Below are 24,626 nucleotides of genomic sequence, written 5' to 3' on the forward strand. Positions count from 1 at the left end.
TCATGGAGGCCTCCTCAAGGTAAGAGAACGTTTGTTCCCTTAGCTTGGAGCTGCATTACCCTTATGTTACGGCTGGAAAGTGGGTTAGGATTGCGCCCTCAATTACGTATTCCAATTAGTTAGAAATGTCTGTAAGCACGCTTGGATACAAATCCAGTCAGCATTTATTTACAACTTAGGACACAATCCTAACCAGGTCTACTCAGTAGTAAGTCCTATTTTGTTCAGTGAGGCTTACTCTCAGGAAAGTGTGGTTAGGATTGCAGCCTTAGTTCTATATTATCCTAATCTTATTAGCTAGATTAATGGCAGTGCCCTTATGGTTCACTCGTATTTGAACATCACATGGACGTGGTGCCCATCACATCTTGTCCATCCAGGCAAAGCTACCCCTGCAGTCCTCCCAATAATGCTGGTGCAGCTTTCCCAGTAACACTGCTGATACCTGTTCCAGCAATGCCAACAGCATCCAGGGAAATCACAACATAGCATGCCATCTACAGAGTCTCTCTTAGTAGGAAGACCCCTGCGACCAACACACATTATCTCTTCCATGAACTGGAGCATGGGTTCCTCCCATCTGTGGGTAACTGAGAGTCCTCCTCCCTGGTCTATGGAGCTTGAGGTGGCAATTATTGTCTGAATGGGCATATACTGTACTCAATATTTACAGCTTGGTATTTGTTGCGCAGCCCCAGTGGCACAGAATGTCTCCTGGTTATCTTGTTCCTCAGTGTCACATGCTTCCATATGTTTACACCTTCCCCTGGAATTTCTTCTTTCTCAATAGTGTCCCTCCTCTATGGGACAAGAAAGAAGAGTTTCTTCTTTCTTGTCCCATTAGACAGTACAGGAGACTAGGAAAGACTTTGAGGAACATATGGTCAGCAACATTAAGGAAAATAATAAAAGCTTTTGCAAATATGTTAGAAGAACAAAGAAGCAGGAAACTGCCAGAGAAGCAGTTGCCCATTGGTCAGTGAAGATGGGAAAAGGAGAGATTAATAAGGACTTGGAGGTTGCTAAAAATGCAAGTGTGAAATTACTATGTTTCCAATTAAAATATGCAATTTGTTCCTTAAAATGGCTACTGTGCCAGAGGACCGGAAGATAGCTAATGCCACACCAATCTTTAAAAAGGAAGGAGAGGGAACCTAGGAAATTACAGGCCAGTCAGCCTAACATCTGTTCTAGGTAAGATGGTGGAAAGCCTAATCAAAGATAAAATCTTGAAACATATAGAACAGGACCGCACGAACCCAGACCCGGGGACTGGATCCAGCATTTGCACGGATCCATCTGCCCAGTGAGCAGACCTTTCGGTTCCACTCGGGCCCCACACAACGTCCTCCTCTTTCAGAGGACAGAGACACTCTGGGTAGTTGCATCTGCCCAGATATTCTGTCATGTGGCCTTCTGGGATGCCAGGCAGACAGCATGACTGCCTAGCGTGCCCTTCTCCTCCAAAAGAGAACACCGCGCAGTGCCCGACAGGAACACTCGGATGTAGTTCGGACAGGTACAACATTCCGGGAACGCAGAGGGCACAAGTTTGAGCACTGCTGATACAGAAGAACAAGCTTCACTGAGGGGGAATCAGCATGGCTTTCATAAAGGTTAATCTTGTCTTACAAATCTTTTTTGAATTCTTTGACAAGGTCTACAGGCATATGGAAATGGGCAAACATTAATATTTTCTATCTGGACCATCAGAAGGTATTTTACACAGTTTTCGTGTATTAATAGTTTTCAGATGAAAACTGGAAGTAGCTCCTGATCACATTTTGGGACACTTTAGAGGTATGGGGAGGCTTGCAGACAGGTCTGCGGGCTCCCAGCACCCACCAGGAAGCAGCAGCAACCCCCAGTAAGCCTTTAAAGTTCAAAAATAGAACTTTTCTCACCAGCGTGATCATGAGAGCACCACTGCCAGCCCCTCCCCTCCCCCTTTCCCTCACAACCACTTACAGTGGCCCAAACTCTCCCAGACTTTGGGAAACACTACACTATGTGCTGCACTATGCTGACCCCCCCCCCCCCAAGGATCTACTGCATGTACACTCTGGTGGCACCACTCTTCATCCCAAAAACAAAGTATGTAGCTCAAGCCAGATAACACTAATACTGCTGACTAATACTGCTGATTCCTCTTTACTTCCTCTATTTTTCTCCTTGCTTCCCACAGGCAGAAGTCCCACAGGTGAAGACATGCAGACCCCAAGGGAAGCCTTCAGTCTGCCTGCCCTCCATGACTAGGGGAGCCCAGCAACTGCTCAGTCTGCTGACCTACACCTTCTAGTCAGGCCCCTGTAGCTTTTCAAACTCCAAGGCAGACAGTGAACCAATTGGTGCATCGAGATCTCACTGGCACCTGTTATTTGGTTGTCTTTTGGATAACTTGCAATGCAACAATAGCTCTGCTGGGAGGATGATGGTTGGCAATTCCACTTCTGTATTTCTCTCTCAGATGCTGCTTGATTACTGACACAGTTCAATAAAACCTTGACAGGATCACACTTGTTACTTTGTTAGAAGACCTCTTCTTCTCACCCTTGTTATTCATCTCATCTTGCTTCAGGATGAGACTCTGCTAAGGGAGGGTTCCTCTTTGCTCCCAGAGCCTGCAGCATCCTCACTTCATGGCTTATACACTCTGGGGGGGGGGGGAGATGCTAGTTATTATGATGCCCCTGTTCTTGCTGCCATGATATACAGTGGGCAGTGGAAGGGGGACAAGAGGGGAGCATATCAACAGTCATGACAGCAGGTGCCACTGATGAAGCAAATGGCATGAGGTAAGTGTGGCTGTGGCTAGCTGGGTGGGCGACTGCATGAGGGGCCCTATGTCACATGCAAGTTCAGTGACTCGTCTTTGCATTGCTCCTTCTGATAGGACCACATGCTCTGACTTTCAGTCAGGTTTGCCAGTTTGCAATGATGTAAGCAGTTTAATGCCAGATGTGCGTATTGTTAGCCAACTGTGGTGGGTGGTTAGAGAACAGCTTTGTGGAATAGCTGGTGTGGTTCTAGAACTGCTTCCCCCTATTTATTTATCACTGGCATGAGCGTTTACCAGCCAGTCATGCAAAAGATGAGTGCTTTCATACTTAGATTATATCCCTTGGCTGGGCTCAACCCCAGTTACCTGGCTCCTGTGGCAGTGAGCTACCAGGAGCCGGCTTTGCCTGCATGCTGTTGGGATTAAATGTGACCTCTCAAAGTCCCTTCGCTGGCATTCCAGGTGGTAAATGCCCCCATAGGGACTTAAACCCTCACCAAGGAGGGAGTTGTGTGTCTGTTGCACACAGTTGCCTTTTTCAAAGGGAGATATCTTTCTGTCCTTTGTCTGCAGTGTTGGATCTGTGTATTTGTGATAAAAGAACTCAAATCCTAGATGCAAACATTCTTAGTTCTTTCTTTTGTCTTTTCTTTGCTGATGCCACTGTAGCTCCTATAGGGTGTGGCAGGTGGTACTGCATCCTTGTGTCATGATGATTGTGTGTGGTATCCTTGGGGCACCTCCCCATGGTTAGTGGAGGGGTCTGTTTTGTTGCTCCCAGTGGCTGTCAGAGGGTGGTCCCCCCAGCACTGGCTGTTCATTGGCCTTGTATCTGCTTCCCCTAGGTCTGTTCATCTTGATGGTACTTCTCTGGTCAACAGCACTGGGGCTGAGTGGATGTGGCGATTGGCTCCTTGGTCATCACACAGATGGTGCATGGACATTGTGTCCATGTCATGCTTATGATGCACCAATGGCAGGACACTGCTCTGTAGATGACATGCTACTGTGTTTCCCTGAAAATAAGACACTGCCTTATATTTTTTTTGGCTCAAAAAATACACACTAGGTCTTATTTTCAGGGTAGGTCTTTTCTTTTTTTTAAATGTACAACAATCCATAGTCATTCATGTACAACAGTCTACATTTATTCATGTACAAAAATATACAGTACAAAAATATCCCCTCAGTGCCCAGGAGGATGCCTACCTACTCAGAAGTCAGTCCCTTTATAGTTAATGGGACTTACTCCCTGGAAAGTGTGGAGAGCCTCAGAGCCCGGTAGGCAGGGTTGCCTCATTTGCTTCTTCCCACCTCAGCACCTCCTCAGCATCCTCTGCCCAAGGCAGCATAGCAGGCGCTTTCTAGGTGGCACCCATGGGAGTGCAGCGTTCCCGGTCACATTGTCCACCCACCCCTGCCCGAGGACCACCCCCCCCCATCCTGGCCCTGATCACAACTAGGTCTTATTTTCAGGGCAGGTCTTATATTTCAGCAATTCTCAAAAAACACACAAGGTTTTATTTTCGAGGTAGGTCTTATTTTCGTGGAAACACGGTATGTTGTGATTTCCCAGGATGCAGAGCAAATGTAGAGACATGCGTCACGAGTATGATGGGGGAGATTTGAGGGCTGTAGATAAGTGAAACTGCGGATATGGGACCCGTGGATGGGGGAGGGGCAAAATGCCTGTAATCTACTAAGAAGTACAGTATTTGGAATGTCAGTTGTAAAGGAACTGAAGCAATAAAGCTCTTACAGTGCAATCCAGCTGGCTCCCAGCATTTGCAAATGTGCCATAAAGCACATTTGTGACGACTTGGGAGTAGGATAGGCCAGCTCATGGATGGCCTTGCTGAGCCAGCCCCACACTTGGAGGAGGTAAGTTTGTGATGGTCCAGGCAGACCAGCAAAGGGGGTGGAAGAGGGCAGAGGAAGGGAGGAACAGAGGCGAGGAGGGGGTGTTTCAGGGTGGGGGAGGGTGGCCTGGGGATGGATTGAGTCTGGGAGGCGGGGTGGGGTCAGCCACAGCCGCACAGGCTGGATCCCAATCCCCGTCCCCAGCCCAAGCAGAGTTACTCTGGCTGCTCAGATTTGCACCTGCGAAATTGCAAGTGCAGATCCGAGTAGCCCCATAAAGTTGCCTATGGCATCCCTCAGGGTAAGGAGACTAAAATTCCCTTACTCTAAGTTGCACCCTGAGTCACACCAAACCTCCAAAGTTCCTTTACAACTGACACTCCAAATACTTCATAGAAGATTATGGGCATTTCCTCCTCCCCATTTCCCGGTCCCATATTCCCAGTTTCACTTATCTGCGGCCCTCAAATTCCCCCCATCATATTCATGATTCATGTTTTCTCATTTGCAAATGCTTTGCAAAAGAAAGGTTTTTTCCCCCCTTTGCTTTGGAACAAGAAGCAAACAGCAAGAACCTAGACTTGTACCAACTAGAACAGTGGTACTTTTTAGCACAGGAACCCACTTTATGAAATGACATTCTATAAGGACCCACCTAATTTTGCGAGACAAAGAACTATGATCTAGAAAGAAATAATATATTTACACATTATTTATTTACTTTATTTATTTATTTATTTGCAAAACAAAAAAACTACAGCACCTCAATCAATTTCTCGTAATGAGGCAGCCCTAACGAATAGCTTCAAGGCATGAGGGGCTTAGTTATAGATCCAGCTTTCACCTGTCCCCTTACAAAAAACACACTAAGGAAAAAACACTCAAATATTTATCTCCCTATATTTACATAAGCTTGCAAACTGCAGGAGCTCAGCCATTTGCAGAGCAATTAGCAGCTATCTTTAAAATGGCAGGAGCTCAGCTCTTTGCAAGGCAGTTAGCAGCAATCCGATTTTTGAAAAGACTCAGGGCTTGAGGAAATCAGTTATCTGTGTTTTCATTGGAGGCTCTGTAGAACCCACCAGAAATTGGATCACGACCTATAAAGTGTGTTCTGACCCACAGTTTGAGAAACACTGTGCTAGAGGAATGTTAGAGGAAGCGGCAGTGAGAATGCTAACAGGAAGCAGAGTCTAACATTCTCACTGCTTGCTTCCTGTTGGCATTCTATTAGAATCCTCCCTTTAGCATGCAGCCTACTTGCCAGCACATCACCTTCAGTGAAGCAAGACTGTTGCTTGGTTAAGCAATAAACTCCCATGCCTCAACACCTTCTAATGGAAAATTAAGATATTGGGTTGGGGGGTGGCATAGAGGGCTGCTATTCACATAGGGTTCCCCTGTATCCGCCTTTTCCATATCCACATCCACATGGGGTTCCAAAATGGAACCCCCACGGATACAGGAAGATGCCTGTAGATCCCACTGAACTCAATGGGATTTTCTCCCAGGGTAGTCTCCACAGAATTGCAGTAATGCAGTCCAGCGTGACACATATTTACTCAGAAGTCTGACTGATCAATAGGATTTACTCTTCAGTGAGTGTTCATAGATGGTAGCCTTAAAATGAATCTGACACATATTAATCAGAATTACTATTGACTTCAATGGGATTTACTCCTAATTGTGTATATGACTGCAATCTTTCTAGGTATAAGCATTTGCATAATGGGAATTATTCATAACCTACACTAATTTTTTAGAGATACCTGCGTTTATCCTATCTAAGAATTAAATAATTTTTGATATGACAACATTAAAACCCATGCATTTCAAGAGGTTTTTCAGGTTACGGTGGGCTGCATCCTGCAGAGCAAACAAAGAAAAAAGGTGGCAATCTGCAGTGTTCTTCATGAGGTTGCACAAATAGATGCAGAAAAAAACTGCACAACAATGAGAAACTGACAATGTTATGTGTTGACTCTTGTGTAACATGCTGGGCAATGTGTTATACAAATGCAACATCAAGACAGATCTAGCACAAGAATTTTATGCGATCACTTCCACATGCATGAGCCTCCTAAGCAAGTAAAAGGATTATTTAAGGTACAACACTATGAATCTGATGATCTTTTAAGAGAAAGTTTAATAGTAATTACTGAAGATACTTACTTGCCACTGAAAAGTTGTTTAGAGGATACGGCAGATCCACATCTTGAGGTTTCTCCTTATATCCTATGAAAGAGCCATCTGTCTTCAACAGGAAGTATCTCGGCCTCCAATTTTTTATATATTCTCCTACATATATATATTAAAAAAAAATTATTAGCACTGAAGTGTAAAACTATTTTAAAATAATCTGCTTGGAGCAGAGTTGCCAACTGAAAAGGAAAAAGGGGTCGGGCCTGTTCCTGTGTATTTAACAGCAGTTTGATTCACATAAATTAGAATGTGGAACTTTTCCTAATATCCGCAGATGTAGCTGCTGTTAATGACACAGTAGCATTGGCTGGTAAAATAGACCAACAATTCTGACTCAAATAATTTTCTTTTACATTTTATCTTACAGGATAAAAATTATAATTTCCATTATTTTAAAAAGTGTCTTTTTAATCACATATTTTTACACAAATGCTACCTTCAAACATGCATTAAAATATTAATTAGTTGTATACTGTTATTTAGGCCACAGTAACTTCAGTTGGCAACCCAGCACTTGCGTGCCAAAGTGGGATAGGATTGGGCCATAACTTTCTAAAAAGTATTAAGAAACATAAAATCTCCATTTGTATGTGCTGACCACAAACATAACTACGGTGGGGTGAGTGCTCCGGGCACAATAATTACAAGGGTGCAAAAATGTTAAAGGTTGGGGAGGGGTGATCATCTGCAACCCAAAGAGTCTATTCTTGCTCTTTATATAATCACCTCAATTCATTTTAAATATATGTTTTTACATTCGAAGTCACTTCTAACTGCCTGAATTAGCATTAAATGGGGTGGTTCAAGATCAGATATGATAAGCCATGCCCACTTCTTAGGGCACAATCCTAACCAGGCCTACTTAGAGTAAGTTCTATTTTGTTCATTTTTCCAATGACAAAATAGCAAACAAAGACAACAGAACTGTGTTGTGCTGTCATAAAGGGCAGCTAGTCCTAGTTAGGGTTGGGCTGTAAGCATTGCAGCATAAGTCACTTACAGCGCAATCCTAACCCCTTACGTCAGTGCTTTCCAGCACTGGCATAAAGGCAATGCAGCTCCAAGGTAAGGAAACAAACATTCCCTTACTTTGAGGAGGCCTCCGTGAGTGAACCCAACTGCAGGATGCAGCACATGCTCCATTGGCACTGACAGCACTGACATAAGGGGTTAGGATTGCGCCCTTAAGCTGATCTCCTCTGCAAATGCAGCTCATTTTCTAATGTACCACTGCACCATTGTTTAGCACTATGTAAACAAGCATACCAGAGTGGCAGTTCATGTGCTCTACCTCCTCTCTGTTTCTTTTTCTCTAGTGAGCACCAAAGGAGAAAAGTAAAAGCTTTTGCTTTCAGTTTTAGAAGCTGCTCCCTGTCACATGCAAAATCAGAGAAAAGTGGTTTCTGTTAAAATTTGTTAACTGTTACAAATTACAAGCAAGTTACAAGCAAGGATATCACAGCAGATGAAAAACACTTTACCACTTCAGTGAAAACTGTTCATAAAACAGTGATTGAAGCTGCAGGAAGCTGGGATATTGCCACCACAGCTGAAGCATTTCTTAAAAGTGACTAGTTGCATCACACCTATGTAGGTAGAGCACAAAGGAAATCTCTTGGGGGCAGGGGGAATGCATGAAAATGGGGTTGCAATGCCCTAATACAATGCCCACATTTTTTTCCTTTTTCCTAAAGAAAAAAAAAATTATGGTGTATGTTTAGCTTACAAAAGGTGAGAAGATTCTGCTTCTTTCTCCTTTCATGGTTCTCAAATTAGTAAGAAAGCACTTATCCTCACAATGCTCAAGAGCAAGTGTTTCCAAACCCCAGCCCAGGGGCCAAATGGAGCCCCCCCAGAGAATTTTATCTGACCCACAAGGTTCTCCAACATCTCAGAGCTAAAAATAGCTCAAAAGATGCACTTCCAGGTTTCCCAGCATGGATATATACTGCATTCGGCCACTACAGGTGCTGAATGTAATGCAATGTAATGGAAAGAAATTATTCCATTACATTGCATTACATTTAGCACCTCTAGTGGCTGAATGAGGTATACAGGGGGACACCATATCTATGGTTTCAGGTATTTGTGGATGTGGCGCCCTCCCACGCCCATTTATCTAGTCTAAATCCTTACCAGGTGAAGAAATCTTGCTTAAACTGAGTGCTATAAGCTTTGAATGCTTGCAGGTACTCTGTAAGCGGACTCCCAGCAGCCAGCACATTTAGAAAAAAACTGAAAGAGATCAATAGGAAGTGCTAACTTCCTTTGTGTTTTTGTTTGTTTTTGTTGCAGGATACTTGCAAAACTCAAAGGAGGTCATACTGAGCACTTGTTTTGACCTCATTTTAGTTTCTATAAGTGTTCACAATGTGCAGCAATGTATCTACTTTTCATCACATGGTATATTTGCATGGACCTTTCATGCTTAAAAAGTTGAACGTTAGCAACTAAGCCCCTGGCAAGAAAGATACTTATTGTGAAATTATATATAAATAAAGGATATAATTTTATATATATATATAATTATATATATAATTTATAATTATAAAGGATATAATTATATATAAATAAAGGATCTCCTCTATGGAGAACTCGTGCAAGGAAAGCGCCCTACAGGTAGACCACAGCTGCGATACAAGGACATCTGCAAGAGGGATCTGAAGGCCTTAGCGATGGACCTCAACAAGTGGGAAACCCTGGCCTCTGAGCGGCCCGCTTGGAGGCAGGCTGTGAAGCATGGCCTTTCCCAGTTTGAAGAGACACTTTGCCAACAGTCTGAGGCTAAGAGGCAAAGAAGGAAGGCCCATAGCCAGGGAGACAGACCAGGGACAGTCTGCACTTGCTCCCGGTGTGGAAGGGATTGTCACTCCCGGATTGGCCTTTTCAGCCACACTAGACGCTGTGCCAGAACCACCTTTCAGAGCGCGTTACCATAGTCTTTCGAGACTGAAGGTTGCCAATACAAATATAAATAAATAAATAAATAAATAAATAATCCAGCTCTAATATTCTATCATTCTAGTCAAAACTAAAGAAAACATGAAAAACTGCACAGTCACTGTCAATTTTCAGCCAATGAAAAGATGAGTATAAAATGTTTAATGAAAAATTGTTGTTAATCAAGAAGCACAGAACTGAACTAAGGCACACTGGAAATACAACATCATGTAAAGTTACACCCATGTTGTCAGTTCTCAAGCTCAAATAACTGCATCCTGCATATACCACTGGAATTATTATACAAATATACTGGGGCCACTGCAGCTCTCCCCGGGGTGAGGGGAAAAGTTTCCCCTTGCCCAGGCTGAGCCACAGTCAGCCCCAAATTTGCACTGGATACAGCACAGGCCCGCTCGCCTGTCTGTACCAGCACAAGTTAGGATTGCCCTATATGGTGTATTTACTTTTTATTTCATAGGCAACAAATGAAAGCCACAAAATAAGACATAAAGAACTGTGCTATGTCATTAAAAACAAAACTACGACTTTTTGCCCATAATACAAAAAGACCAAGTCATATATTCACATATATTCATGTTTGAAGGGTAGAAAAAACGAAATCCATAGACTAAACACAGAGGAAAACACTTTGTGACAATTTAATGAAACGCATCTCTGAAGCAGTTAATATAGCAGTAGTTTTGCTTCAGAGGATTATTTTCTATCCAACTTCCTGCTGTGTTAAATGTAACCTAAATTATTATTTTGCTTACTTTTACGCCCTTTTAGATTGCAAAAGCATACTCTCTCTAATTCGTATTATTACAAAATCAGGAAGAAGTCTCTAATTTTGTACACTGCACTGGAGAAAGCCAAATAATTCACATATTTACTATAGAACAATGCTTCAAATAAGAGGCAAATAAATAAAACAAACCAGTTTCAACTTATCAACAAAATAAGAACAGAACAAGTTCAACTTGGCTCCTTAAAAAAAACTGATTATTTCTTGATAGAGTCAGGAAAACAAAACTTTAAAATTCACTGCATAAAAACCAATGTCAGAGGTAGAACCCAAGTGCCATCACTCTTTGCATTCCCTTTACGGGACCAGCAGCTGAATGGGAAAAAGCCTAGGTACTTTGTATCTGCTGCCACCATCCCAGGTTACAGAAACCAGGCAGAGGAGGACTGTCTGGGATGCCCCCCCTCCCCCGAGCACTGAACCACAGGTATTTTTATTAAAAATCAAAACCAGAGTAATTTCTGCAAGGCAAAGAGATGTGACAATGCACTGAATTATCCATGAACATGGACCACACAAAGAAAGAGTTGAAAAGTAACTCATTTATTTTAAAAAATTCTCTTTAGAGAGAACGGAATTAAACAATATGAAGAAAGATAGTAACAGTACAAAAACGCTTGAGTTTGGTTGGAAAGAGCAAAGTTTTCACCAAATGGATGCAGTAACCCTAAACCAGCAGATGGAGCAAGGAAGTATCCTTGCTCAAAGCAACTACCCAAAAACCCCTCCCAACCCACCCTGTGGGGAAGTTTGTACGCTGGCTGGAGTTGCTTAGCAGACAAAGCAACAAAGGGCGCAATCCTAACCAACTTTCCAGCATTGACATAACTTTACCGGGGGGGGGGGGGGAGTATGTGCTGCATCCTGCTGTCAGGGGGGCCTCCTCAAGGTAAGGCAATGTTTATTCCCTTACCTTGGAGTTGCATTGCCCTTATGTCAGTGCTGGAAAGTTGTTTAGGATTGCAGCCAAAAAGTCTGTGACAGCAATGTAGCTATATGGTTGTTAGCTTACACCAGTGTTTCTCGAACAGTGGGTCGGGACCCACTAGATGGATCGCAAGCCAATTTCAGGTGGGTCCCCATTCATTTCAGTATTTTATTTTTAATATATTAGACTTGATGCTACCATGGGATGTGATTGCATTGGGGAAATGTTACAGAGCTGTACTTTTAACAAGCTACTATGTATATTCTTTTAACAATGATAACAAATGGGACTTATTCCTGGGTAAGTGTGGGTAGGACTGCAGTCTAGGATTGATAAAAAATTTTCCTGCTTGATGACGTTACTTCTCTCATGACATCACTTCCAGTGGGTCCTGACAGATTCTTACTCTAAAAAGCAGGTCCAGGTGCTAAACGTATGAGAACAGACTTCATACTCAAAATTTGCCTAGTTCTCCCCCCCCCCCACAAGTACTTATTTCAGGCTGCTGCCTTATTTATAAATGCCAAGGGGTGTGGCTATAATGATGATAGGGCAGCAGTGCTCTCCCCTCCTGTAGCAACTTGTTTAACCCTTGATGCACACAGCCTAATCTGACCTGTCAGTTTCACGAATCACCAACAATTGGGTCACGACCCACTGGTGGGTCCCGGAAGTTTGAGAACTGCCATCCTAAACAAAGTAATTGAAAGTAAACATGCTTTTTCACTTGCCTATATTATTTAATAAACTATATTCTTTTGAAAAGCTCAGTCTCATGGTTACCGATAGCCTGACTTTGAGGCACTTTGAGGTTGGTTTGAATCACCCATGTCAACAATCCTCAAACTGTCAGAGACTGCTGAATCTGACTTCTCGCTCTAAAGTACTGCTAAAGTACTCCCCCAATTTGATTCAGTGTGCATGCGTGCATGTGCGTATGCACGTAGGACAAGTACAGGAACACACATGTTCATGTGAATGGGCAGTGTTGACTCTCAAACATTTAACAGCAGCAAGTAAAGTTGCAAGTTAAAAAAAAAATTACCTGACATGGTAGGCTATGTGTTAAATCACTCATCTCCCAAGAAGTATGGTTGCCTTTGATCAGATGTTTGTGCAGATCTGCTGGCCAGTTGGAGAGTTCTGTGATAGAATCCCTAATCTGTAATACCTTGGCTATAAATCTGTGCTTGCATATGCAGATTATCTTGCTGTATAGGGTGCAGCAGGTAACTAGATTCACCTTTGACCCACCATTCTGCTTCTGACTCCACCCCCATAGCAACCATTCTATATCTGGCTCCAGGAGGTAGGCCTCAGGATTCAAGTGAAAAGCAAGTAAAAAGCAAGCCTTTGAATGGGTCAGGAAACAAACTGGAACCAGTGCAATTCCTTAAGGATCAATGTCATATGGACTCTTGGGCTGGTACCTCTCAATAGCCTCACAGCTGCATTTGGGACAACTGGAAGTTTCTAAACACCTCCAAAAGCAGTTCCATATAAAGCTAATTGCTGCAGTCCAATCTTGACTTTATCACAACATTTATTACTGTGGAGACAGAGCCATTTTATAATCAGGTTCCAATGCCTGTGTACAAAATGCACATGTATACTTGTCAGTTATGAAAAATGCATGTGTGTAAAGATCATGTTTCCTTTAATGTATCTGTCCCTGTGTATAAATAATATATCTAGCAAGAAAGCACATTCAGGTGTTTAAAATGGTTTGATGAAAGCAGAACAGATTGAATGAACTTCAGAATAGACATTTTGAATGAATGATCCTTTTTATGAAGAAAATAAGCAACAAGGTGCAGCTTCACATATGTACGAGTGCAGCTTCACATATTCACTCATGCAGCTTCACATATTCACTCGTATTTAATATATCAGAATTAAAACATTTTCTGTATATGTGGCACTCAGCACTAACCATGTTAAAAAAAGGAAGACTCTATGATGTGAAATGTGCATGTAAAGGTGCCTAACAGAGACACTTTTGCAAGCTATTTATGTTTCCTTTACAAAATCTTTTTAATATACAGAGCGAACAGGCAATGGAACTCTTTCAGTTCAGCATCATGCTTCCCAGAAAGCAGCAACAGCTGTCACATAGACAAAAGTGAGATTTAACCCCCTCCCAACAGAAATCTGTCTAAAATGTTCCATCAATTTACCAAGTGGTCACAGTGTTGAGAAGAGACAGGGAAGGCAAAGTTTTTTTCTCTAAAACTTTACAAAGATGCTTTTACCAAAGAAAGTCCTTTAGAATTATCCATACAATAATAGGGCAAAGGAAATAAGCCAAATAAAAACTTAACTGCATGGAAGAAATCAAAGATCTTATGAATAAATAAATACCTTTTGAAAAATCAAGTAGCCTTATAAATGTTTCTTTGCCAAAAAGGACATCAGCAATATTTGCTAAAAACTGAATTTACTTACCTTGGCCCTCTGAGGGCAGTGTTACCTAACATAATGTAAGAATAGTATTTTTATCCAGAATGACTGTTGCCATTGCCTCAAAGAAAGGACTATAGAACTGTCACTTTTCTTAATAAATTTTATTGTGGTTTGCATTTATAATGTAATTGAAAATTGCATATTTTGTAAGAAAGTATTATGTTAAGATCAAATAGGATAAACAAAAACAAATCAAGGGCAATATTTTACATATTAAATGTAAAATATTCAGGTCTACTTCAAAATCAAATGTATTTCCCAACTCTTTAAAGAATTTAAAATTGAAGAACGTTACAATTTCAATATTAAGACAAAAGTAAATATCTGTCAATTGTCTATGTATCACAGAAGAACTATATGGTAGTTTAAATTAAATAAATGAAAAAGTACCTATAGCTGAAGCTCAACTATTCTCCTAAGTTTAGTCATTACCATGAAATAGGAAATAATGGTAAAATAACTGTTCAGTTTTACTTTTGACTGACCCTGTTGTGAAATTACAATGAATAATTGGACTTTCAAGATGCATTCCATATCTATGGGAAAAGAAATTTAAGGTAAAACATTATGAGTTTTTCAGAAATGCTGAACACAGGCAGAGAACTCAACGCATTACCTCACATGCATTGTACAGAATTTTTAAAGCAGAGAAACACGGTCTCTGCAAAGTTCTCCCCTTTAAAACAAGAATTTTGACATATTAAGATTAACAAGTAAAGATTTGAGTCCAATCCAACCTTTGGGAGGAGCAGCGCTCTATCATCTATCATAACTCCTACTCTGAGTAGCAACTCTGAGGACAAGTATGAGAAGGCAGGACTAGCACTGGACCCAATCCCAAGCCCCAACATGTAACAGAACCTGAAGAGCCTCCAGAGCTGGAGCAGACAGAAATAACATCTGCAAAGCCTGAATTCCCCACCCTCACCTCTCACAATGCGCTTCTCATGCCAGGACTTTCATGGTCATCTGTGCCTGCACATCAGCACTGGCAATAGGTTAGATAAGACATGATAGATCAGAGAAGAAGTGCAAGACTCCAGGTTTAGAAGGCTGTTCTCTTAAGGCTCCCGTTCTTCAAGTAGAGAAACCATGTCTCAGAAAGGCTAGAATCAGTGAAGAAGATTTAAAGCCTCAACACGCCTCTGACTCTTGTCAGAGCAACTTGTCCCTATGATGTTGTGACTCCAATATAAAATTGAAAAGTTCTTCCTAAAGTTCATATAAAATTGAAAAGTTCTTCCTTTGTAGCCTTCAGTCATGGTCTGGACATCGCTGGCAACTCTTCTGTGAATGGAATAAGAGTTGCACTCATGTAAGGAGTACCACAGTAAGTGAAAGGACCTTCAAACAATGAAGTACCACTTTGCCAAGGGTTAGGATCAAAGTCAGGGTCCTGACTTTACCAACATATACATTTGTCAACTATACAAACCTTACCCTAAGGACTTCAGATACATATAATCTGGTATAAATTTCTCCTCTTCCCTTTTTTCCAAGTTAACCATTTCAACTCATAATATATTTTTCTAAGATTATAACTGTAAGTACAATTATGTGGCTCTCTGTGGATTAGATGATTAGTGAAAGATGACAAGACCATACCTGTATTTTCACCTTCACAGAGACAGAAAAGGGGCCCCATTAGCACAGAAGTGGCATATGAACTACCTGATGCACTTTGATATCTATGGATTGGAACGCACAGGTGGAACTGCTGGACACAGAAGAATTACCTTGTCCCCACAGCAATCTCTTGCATACATGATAGGATTTATCTGTATATGGAAATCCTGTTGATGAGAGATTTCAATTCATTTCACACTTTTAAAATTGTTTATTTAATTAACTGTATAGAAAGCTGAGAAGATTATGTTACACATACACAGAAATTAATACCAGTATTTGACATAGGAATTCATGTGCATAGGAATGTATGCGCTTATAATGCTAAAAACAATATTTTGATTTCTGCTGAGCTGCACATACGGAATATGTGGAAGATAATCAGGCCCCTATTCCATCCTTCCCTCACATACATGCTGATTGGTATGTAGGAATATTCTTCCACTGCTTCTTGTTCTTCCCTCCTCATCATCATCAGCCTCTCATCGGATGAGAGCTGTGCAAATCCAATGTTTCACATGGGGCAAGGTTAGATCAGGTTTGATCCGGTGAAAGGTGTGCATGTGCAGTAGTTATTAAATGCTGAGTACACGCATTTCCAAAATCCTTGGACAGAAATTAGCAGAAAATTTGGTTAAAAGAGATAACTATGCTTTTTGAAGTCTAATCTGATAAATTAAGAAGGAAATTATGCCAACACTAACAGCCCAATCCTGAACTGCCTGGAGTGCCCAGCTTCGGCAGCACCGAAAACGGCTGCTGCTGCATCCTGCACACCTCAGGCTGCCACTTTCGTCCCCTTTTCCCAGGCAAGAGAAGCAGCCTCGCAATGGGGCTACTCGCTTTGCCGCCAACCAGAAGGTCAGCGGTAAGGTAAAGGCGTTCATGTAGGATGCCAAGCCCTACACAAACAGACAGGATCTGGTGGAGCAGAGCTCCACCAGACCCGCCTCTCTGTCTCCCCGCTCCCTCCCCTGGCATGCTTCCCACCTCCCTGTCACACCTCCTCCCAGCCCTCTCTCTGCCCTCTGCCTGCTTCCCCCCTCCCCGTCATGCCTTCTCCTCGCCTCTCCCCCCGCCCAGCTTTCCTCTCCACGGCTTGGCAGTCCATGAGACTGCCAAGTAACGAAGGTTGGATGCCCAGCCAGCGCTAGCCTGGCACTGGGATTGAACAGCCCGCCAGTAAGCCTTACAGCACGTTTGTGACAGTGCGCTCCGGCAAAAAGCCAGAGCTCCGAGCTCAGGATTGGGCTCTAAATCTCTCATTCTTAAGTGAATTTTGCAACAAACAAATTAAACCAGAAAGAATAACTGCTATGTAATTTATAAAAAAACTATACACTTAAACTGTATAACCTTACCCAGCAGACAATTGGTATTCATATACCATTCCATTAGTTAAAAGGTAAAATATTGATGATAACAGAGAATACAATTTATTTTAGTGAGACTAGGTATGTGTGCAAATGTGCTAATATTTCAATAAAAATGTTGTAATGACTAATTTTACTGCAATATAATTATAGGAAAACTATGATTGCTCAATACTATTTAGTCCAATACATTCTTTCCTAAATTGTGAAAACATTTCAGGTTTTTAAACCAGCTCAAGCTAGACCTACCAGAATTACACACAGTAGAATATTAATCAAAATAAAGCTTGTTTGATTTTTTTTTTTTGAGCAAGCACATGAAAGCCATTTCTATTTATTTTTCAATTTCCTCTATCACAATTATTTTGAGGTAATCACATGTTAATTGTTGGTTTATGCACTAAATTATATTCAATTGTCATCTTTAGCACAGGTAAATCCAATGCACGTATATGCTCCACATTTGTAAGAAATGCACATAATCAGTGCTGAGTACTTGTATCTGACCCATATGAGGCCAAATGTATTTCAAAGCTTTATCCATATGGACAAAGTGATCCATACCCCTAATATTCATTAACTTTTCACTGTATTATTGTACAATATTTGACCAGATCTGACTTACACATTTAAAAAAATCCCAAAGTTTTTCAGTGTTGAGAGGAACAAAAGTTTTTATTAACTCAATAAAAATATGGTGGGCTTTTTATGAGGACAAATATGTTGCCAAAGAAACAGAAGACTCATTTTGTTCCAATACATTAACCATACATCTTAATTTATAGGAAACATATCATAATATTTGAAAAGAACTATTGATATGAATATACAGATAATTCCCCTGAAATCAAAATTAGATATCAAAAACAAGCAGGCCGGAGACTTGCTGTGGGCCAGCTTGTCATGGGCCGCATCTGGCCCCTGGGCCAGGATTTGGAGACCACTGGTCTAGCCTCTAGTAGCTGTTGCCTCCCCAATTGGGAACATGGCTTGTTCAGATTATCTCAGCATTCATATGGGGCAATGTATTCGCTAGACTAAATCAAGGCCATTTAGGGCTTCGAAGGTTAGCTCTAGAACTTTAGTAATTCCTGGAAAAATTCCTGGAAACAAACTTGAAGACAGTGAAGCTCTCTCTCTCACACACACACAGCTCAAGTTTGATATACTTCCTTTAGCTCACTCCCACTGGTTGATGTACATACTCTCAGCTTGGGGGACTACATCCTTTGCCTGGGTAATGTTATGAAATCACTGTAAAAGCTATGCACATTAGCCAAACAATATAGAAAATATTTCATCAGTTCACATGCACCAGCATCTGTTGGTAGCATACATAATGATTGGGCAATGTAAAAAAATTCTGTTGAAACTGTCCATTTCTGCCAATTCCCTATGCCTTTTTGTGAATCAGAACAAAAACCAAACTTTATGCACATTCACCACTCAACTCACATCAACACGAACAAAATCTTAATTTGAACTGTTATACACATGAACTTCATTCAGAATTTATTTCCTAAAAAGCACTGAAACACACCAATCACAGAAACTGATAAGGATGCATTTCACCCTTATAATCAAGGATCAAACTACAGGTTGTGAAGTACTTGTTAGTTTGATCCTTTTTAAAAAAATAAAACATCACTGCTCCTCCAAACTCTCCCTCTGTTACTATCGCCAATACTACCATTTGTTACTTTCCCATATCAACATGCCACTGTGGGCCAATCCCAAATCCTGATCTATGGAGATGGAATCAAACATGGAGCAGTTGTATAAATATATTCCTCAACACCAGCACAGGAATTATGTCAGCATAATAGAGATATGCCTTGATCTCCAGTTGCTTTCTCTAAAGTGTGACAAACACTGTAAAGTTGCTTGGTTCCTGCCAACATACTCTTCTTCAAAGTTTTTACATGATAGTATAATATGTGTTGCATGAAGTTGCAAAATTCTACCACATGCCCAAATGAAAAAAATACAGAAAAAATAATTCTTATAAATTTAATAGCAGAGATAAATGAAAATGTCATATTTCAGTTCTTAAGAATTTACAATTATTTACCTAAATGTTACATTTTATACGATTTTGCCCTTAAATATCAACACATTCCCCCAAGTAGTGTAGTTAGAAATGCTAGTTTCCAAATGATATCTAACCTGACACTTCAAAGTGATCTGTAAATTATCAAGAATTTATTTTAAAAAAATAGATGCTGATTCACAAATTCCTATATACAGTAGAAGGTTGTGGATAGTCAGAGAGATCCGTTTTGACATTATTTGATCACCTATTGCCAGGGTAAAAGAAAGTGGATCTTGCATTCAATCCCACACCAACAAAGAAATTCAGTGCTGCAAAGCTGATTACACTAACCATCTGTTTGGGGGAAGCCTATGCAGATCTTATGCAGCAAAGATAATTACACACACAGCCCCAAGTACTGAAAGTAGAGTTTCTACTGTGCACTGCACCTTTTGTGCACATGTGACCCAATCCAGATCAAAATCCCTGCTGGATCTCTTCTAGTAAACTGATTATTTTGAACACTTCTAAACTGACTCAGAGGAGGCAGTTATACAATCTACATTAAGCAACATGTGAAATCACAGGCATAAAACCAAAGAAGAGGGGAAACCTCTAGTCCTATTTAAGACATAATATCCAAAGCTACTGTATCTCAGACTCATTAGAATGAATTCAAACCCATTACTTCATGTTCTGTCCATAGCTGAAGAGGGAGCGATGCTGTTGCCTACTTTCTTGACAATATTCTTTTAAATATTTCAAAGTAGCCAATATACCTGTCTACGATTCAGCAGGTTATATATGCCAAAGGGCCCAATCCTATTCAACTTTCTAGAGCTGATGCAGCCCTGCCAACTGGGTTGCATCCTGCAGTTGAGGGGAGGGCAATCACAGAGGCCTCCTTAAAGTAAAGGAATGTTTGTTCCCTTACCTCAGGACTGCATTGCAGCTGCAGTGGTCCTGGAAAGTTGGATAGGATTGGGACCTAAGATAATTTTCTCTAGGATAAACATAATAAGTTTCTTTAGCTTTTCCTTATAAGATTTGCCTTTTAAATCCTTTGAAGGATTTAATTCTTTGAATCTTTTGTAAATTGACAGATTCCTTCATAAACTATAGTGTTTATTTAAGTGGGATATTGAATATTCCACTCTTCCCTCTGAATAACTAAGAAGAAAGTTTTATAGAATTTTGGGGGTATTTTGAAGTATCAAATACAACTTAGTGTTACAGATGATTCTGATGATTAATCAGAAATTTATGGACAGTTTGTGGACAATGGTGATCTTCAAATCACTATTAGCATTCAGCTACTGACATTCACCATATTCTGGGCAACATATGCATCATATCAAGAGAAGACAGTCATCATGCTTTGTTTACTAAAAAAAGACAGTGAGAGAATAAATGGTACTAAAACATATAAGAGATTCCTTAAGTCTCAACTTTCCGTGCTTGCTTGTTCACTTATCAACTCATTTTTCACAATGATTTTAAAAACTCTGTTTGCAGTTTGATACTAACCACGCTTTTATTAAATATTAACTAAAAGCAACAATGACTAAAATATTTGAACAAGCATTACTTCTGCAAACAGATTTTTACATCTGCTTTTAACACTATGCTATTTTGGAATAGTTCCTTCTCAACAACACTTCCAACTACCTTGTCTTTTATACAGCACTTGCAATGTATGACATGTTTAAATAAGCCTAATCTTACTTATACAGTGACATTCTGACCATGACAGCCCACATACCAGATGGCTGCCACTGGTTCCTGTTTACCTTCCCTGCCTCCGGAGGCAAGGGCTCCCCTCACTTCCAGAGGCTTTTCTGAGCCTTGAGGAGGCTCAGACAGGGCATTTTGGCAAAAAACACTTGACCTGTCATGGCTTTTCACCTGAATGGGCATTCTGAGTCTCATAGAGGTAGCACGCAGATGTGCACTGCCTCTGCAAGGCTCAGAAAAGTCTCCAGAGGCGAGGAGAGTGCGGCTCCCTTTACATTCGAAGACTTCATATAATGTCAAGCCTCACTTGGTGACAGGGGTGCTGGTCCACATCCCTTTCGCTAAGCGACGGATGATTGTACTTGTAACTATCTCGTAAAGAAAGTTTCTTATTACTACTTAGAAAATACCTGCTATATAACTTTCAAAGATCAGTGATTGAGGGCACAATCCTGAACTTGGCCAGCACCAGCACCAGTAGGCTCTGGGTGGTGTAAAAGTGCAGTAGAGCATGTTTACAGCACCCGACAAGTAAGGGGCATTGGTGTTCAACTCACGCCGATCAGCCACCGGCCCAGCACCAGCAGGCAGGAAGAGGACACGCTGCCACTGGGGGTAAGTGGCAACTACTGGGTGGTGATGCGGCCTCTGAAGGGGCAGGAGAAGAGCATAGAGGGCAAGGAACCAGGGTGGGAGGGTTTGGGATAGGCAGAGCTCTGCTCCACCAGATCCTAAATTCTGTGTCAGCCCATAAGGTGTGACACGGAGTCTCGCAACTCTATGCTGGCAAAATAGTCAGCGCAGACTTGAGAAGCCCAACTGCGGAGCTTGGGGCTTTCCCTGGGAGAAGAGTCATCAATGAACTGTGTAATCCTATGCATGCATATTTAGACATAAGTCTCATTAAGTTGAAGGAATTTATTCCCACATCATGAATGTACAGGATTAAAGCCTTTTGAATTACTGTTCAAAACAACCAAACAACATTATCTATTTTAGTATTCATATTTATGTCTTGAAACTGGTATGGTGAGTGTACAAATTACCATCACTTCTTACAACAATGAACCTGGTATACATGCCAGAGTACAAAGCACATATACTGTGCATTAGCTGTGAATGTAGAAAGTTCACAACTGCAGAAATGAGACAGATGATACATGTACTTGTTACCTGTACATGAGTGCAAAAGATTGTAAGAATCACATGATCATTCATAGGCTATATGTGCACATTTGGGGTGAAATGTCCATTCACATTAAAAATAATGTATCCATAGAAATTAAGCTTCATTATCTAAAAATACAGCGGTCCAATCTTACCACTGTGTGCGCATGTCAATCACTAATAAATTTGCCATTTGATAAAAACAACTAAAGGGGAGGGGATAGAGTAAAGAAAAAGACTGAAATTTTAATCTAGTCTACACAATAACGCTAGTTTGCAGCAACACACTGAATAATGTGGTCTTCTGCTCATGTTCATTGTACTACTCTGTCTTCCAAGAAAAAAAGTAAAATATGATTAAAGTCAAGCAAACACTATTCTCCTGAGGAATTTAATTATTTCTGTATATAAATAATAAAGATAATTTTCTTGATTCACATATTCTATACAAGAAAAAAGTGATAAAAGGAATGAAAATATTCCAGTTTTAAGATACAGATCTGACATTACTTGAGAGAACATTAGAGCACCTGTTTGTACTGGGGCTACGATCCAGATAATTGCATTATCCTCCTCCTTCAAGAAGTAACACATTTATAAAACTTTAAAACTATGAAGTAAAGTTGGCTTAACTATTTGAAAGCTTTCTTTCAGCTATAAACAATGAAGGGCGGGAAAATATTCAACTCCTGAACTAATTATCAAGACGAAAGGAGGTGGGGAGGAACAAGGATAATTAGTGTGTATCCTCCCCCCAACCAAACCCCCACATACATTTATTCTGTATATGCACACACAGCAGCAGCATCATAAACCGTCTCAAGTTCTTGCCATTATTCAGTTCGACATCTGCACATGTTTATGCGTCTCTCCAAACAACCTCTTGAACACCCTGCTGGAGCTGTCATTTTTTTTTCTTTTCCGTATCTGGCAGATGGCAAGTCAACAATCGGCATCAACAGCAGCCGAATATCTCTCCCCTCCATTCTACCCCCCCAAACAGACACAATAATAACTTCTTTGTGCTTTGCCACAATGCAGCTGCTTAAACCATTTCGCTACAAGGCTGCTTTGCTTTAATAAAAAAAATCCCTTCTGTCAAGTCTAAAAAGCAGCATAATGTTAAGCAAGCTAAAGCCACAGCACAGCTGCAAACGGGCAGACACATTGACAGCTCCTCCCTTAACAAAGCCTTGTGAATTGAAGGGGGTTCATCTGAGGCTCACACAGTAATTAGTATAAAAAAGTCCGACAGCCTCTATTATGCTAGGGAAAAAAACTGGACAGAACTGGGCTGCTGTTTTGCGTCAAGAGTTCTGCTGCAGAGTAGATAAATCATGTTGGGTTTCCCCCCTCTCTTTTTAAAGACAGTAATAAGGAGGATGAGAGAAGCTAATTTGAAAACTTGGACACAGTAATTGTACCATATGGTGAGCATTTATCCCTTCTGAAATACACGCAAACAGTCACTTACATGCACAGTGCTTTGTTTTACAGTTGTTATTCTCTCTACCACATTCATAAAGATGGATCTGAATCTCTGATAGTTTGGGGAAGTTGAGCATAATTATGGCAAAAAAATGCATGGACATACTACACTGCCCTTGCACATAAATTCAGCACATTGTTAAACAACCCTCAAAAGCTGGAGTCCGCTGGGAGGGTCCTTCAAAATAGAAATAGTTTGCTAATGACATAACACTGTAATTCTAGCTCTTACTGCAGCATTTTCTATACAAAACATGTGAAGAAGTTGCTATGCAATCCACAGAACTAGAATGCAGATACACAACTTCAAAAATAATGTTATTTCACCTATACCAAATTCTCAGTATATCAAAACATTTGTAAAAATGATATACGTAGTATTAACTATCTGCTTATAACTCATTTTGCTAAAGAGCAAAATAATCAGCATTTCGGTCATAAGCATGGGCAAGGTGCATATGAATGTATTTTATAATCCAGAATATAATGTATTCTCCACATAAAAGTGCCTATAGTTTATTTACATTTCTAGTTCACTCCACAGCAAACAGATCATAAGGAAGAAATTTAAAATGGAAACTTACAGCATAAGCACTTCGCCTTACCTCCTGGTCAATCAGAGGGCAAAGCTTTTCAACTCTGAAAAGTTTCCTTTCTCAAGCAGCAGACAGGTGCCAAGTTTCTCAAGCAGCAGGCAGGCACCAGGCAGGCAGGGCAGAGATCATTTCTACAGCAACTGGGAAATTCCAATCTCCTTCCTTCTGCTACAGCCTGGTTCTGCTTTGCAAATGCTTGCAAAGCAGGTCTGTTTTTTGAAACACCAGAATGGGACCCTCCTTCCCAGGCTACAATTCAGTGCACCCTTACTTAAGAATAACACCCATGGAAAGCAGTGGGTCTACTTCTGAGTAAAAAGGGTTGCAAATATATGCAGCTGCATCTCTCTGCTGTGAATTGAATTGCACACTCCCAGTTATGTGTTATATGCTGTATGTAGAGCTTCTGGCTTAACACACCAGACACCTTAAAGGTGGATTTGATTCATGGTTCAACCTTTTTCACTTGCATATCCCTTGGCAGCCCATTTCCATAAATTGTACCCTTCCTATTAAGAAAATGTTTGTAATTAGTAAGACAAGCCCTCATCTCCTCTATATGAAAGCCCAGACTTCATGTATTCATCAGTGTTTTCTCTTTTCATCTGTTTGAAGAACAGAAGACTCTGC

At 40.8% G+C, this 24,626-nt stretch overlaps 1 protein-coding gene across 3 annotated transcripts in view; it reads right to left on the bottom strand.

The window, feature by feature from the left end:
• Positions 1 to 24,626, bottom strand: part of AKT3 (AKT serine/threonine kinase 3) — a 200,806-nt gene that overhangs the window by 74,451 nt on the left and 101,729 nt on the right. The window contains exons 1-2 of one of the 3 annotated variants that reach the window (XM_066617507.1): positions 8,323 to 8,369; positions 6,812 to 6,937 (exon numbers count right to left, since the gene is read on the bottom strand). The exons of 1 other annotated variant lie outside the window; for it this stretch is intronic. Coding sequence is in view for 1 of the 2 variants with exons in the window: in XM_066617492.1 (XP_066473589.1) it covers positions 6,812 to 6,937 (126 nt within the window). In the remaining variant the exon portion in view is untranslated. Of the gene's footprint in view, positions 1 to 6,811; positions 6,938 to 8,322; positions 8,370 to 24,626 lie in introns of those variants that run through there. One more of the 3 variants, XM_066617492.1, reaches the window with a different exon arrangement.

Source organism: Tiliqua scincoides, chromosome 1 (genome assembly GCF_035046505.1).
Source record: "Tiliqua scincoides isolate rTilSci1 chromosome 1, rTilSci1.hap2, whole genome shotgun sequence".
Lineage (NCBI taxonomy): Eukaryota > Metazoa > Chordata > Lepidosauria > Squamata > Scincidae > Tiliqua > Tiliqua scincoides.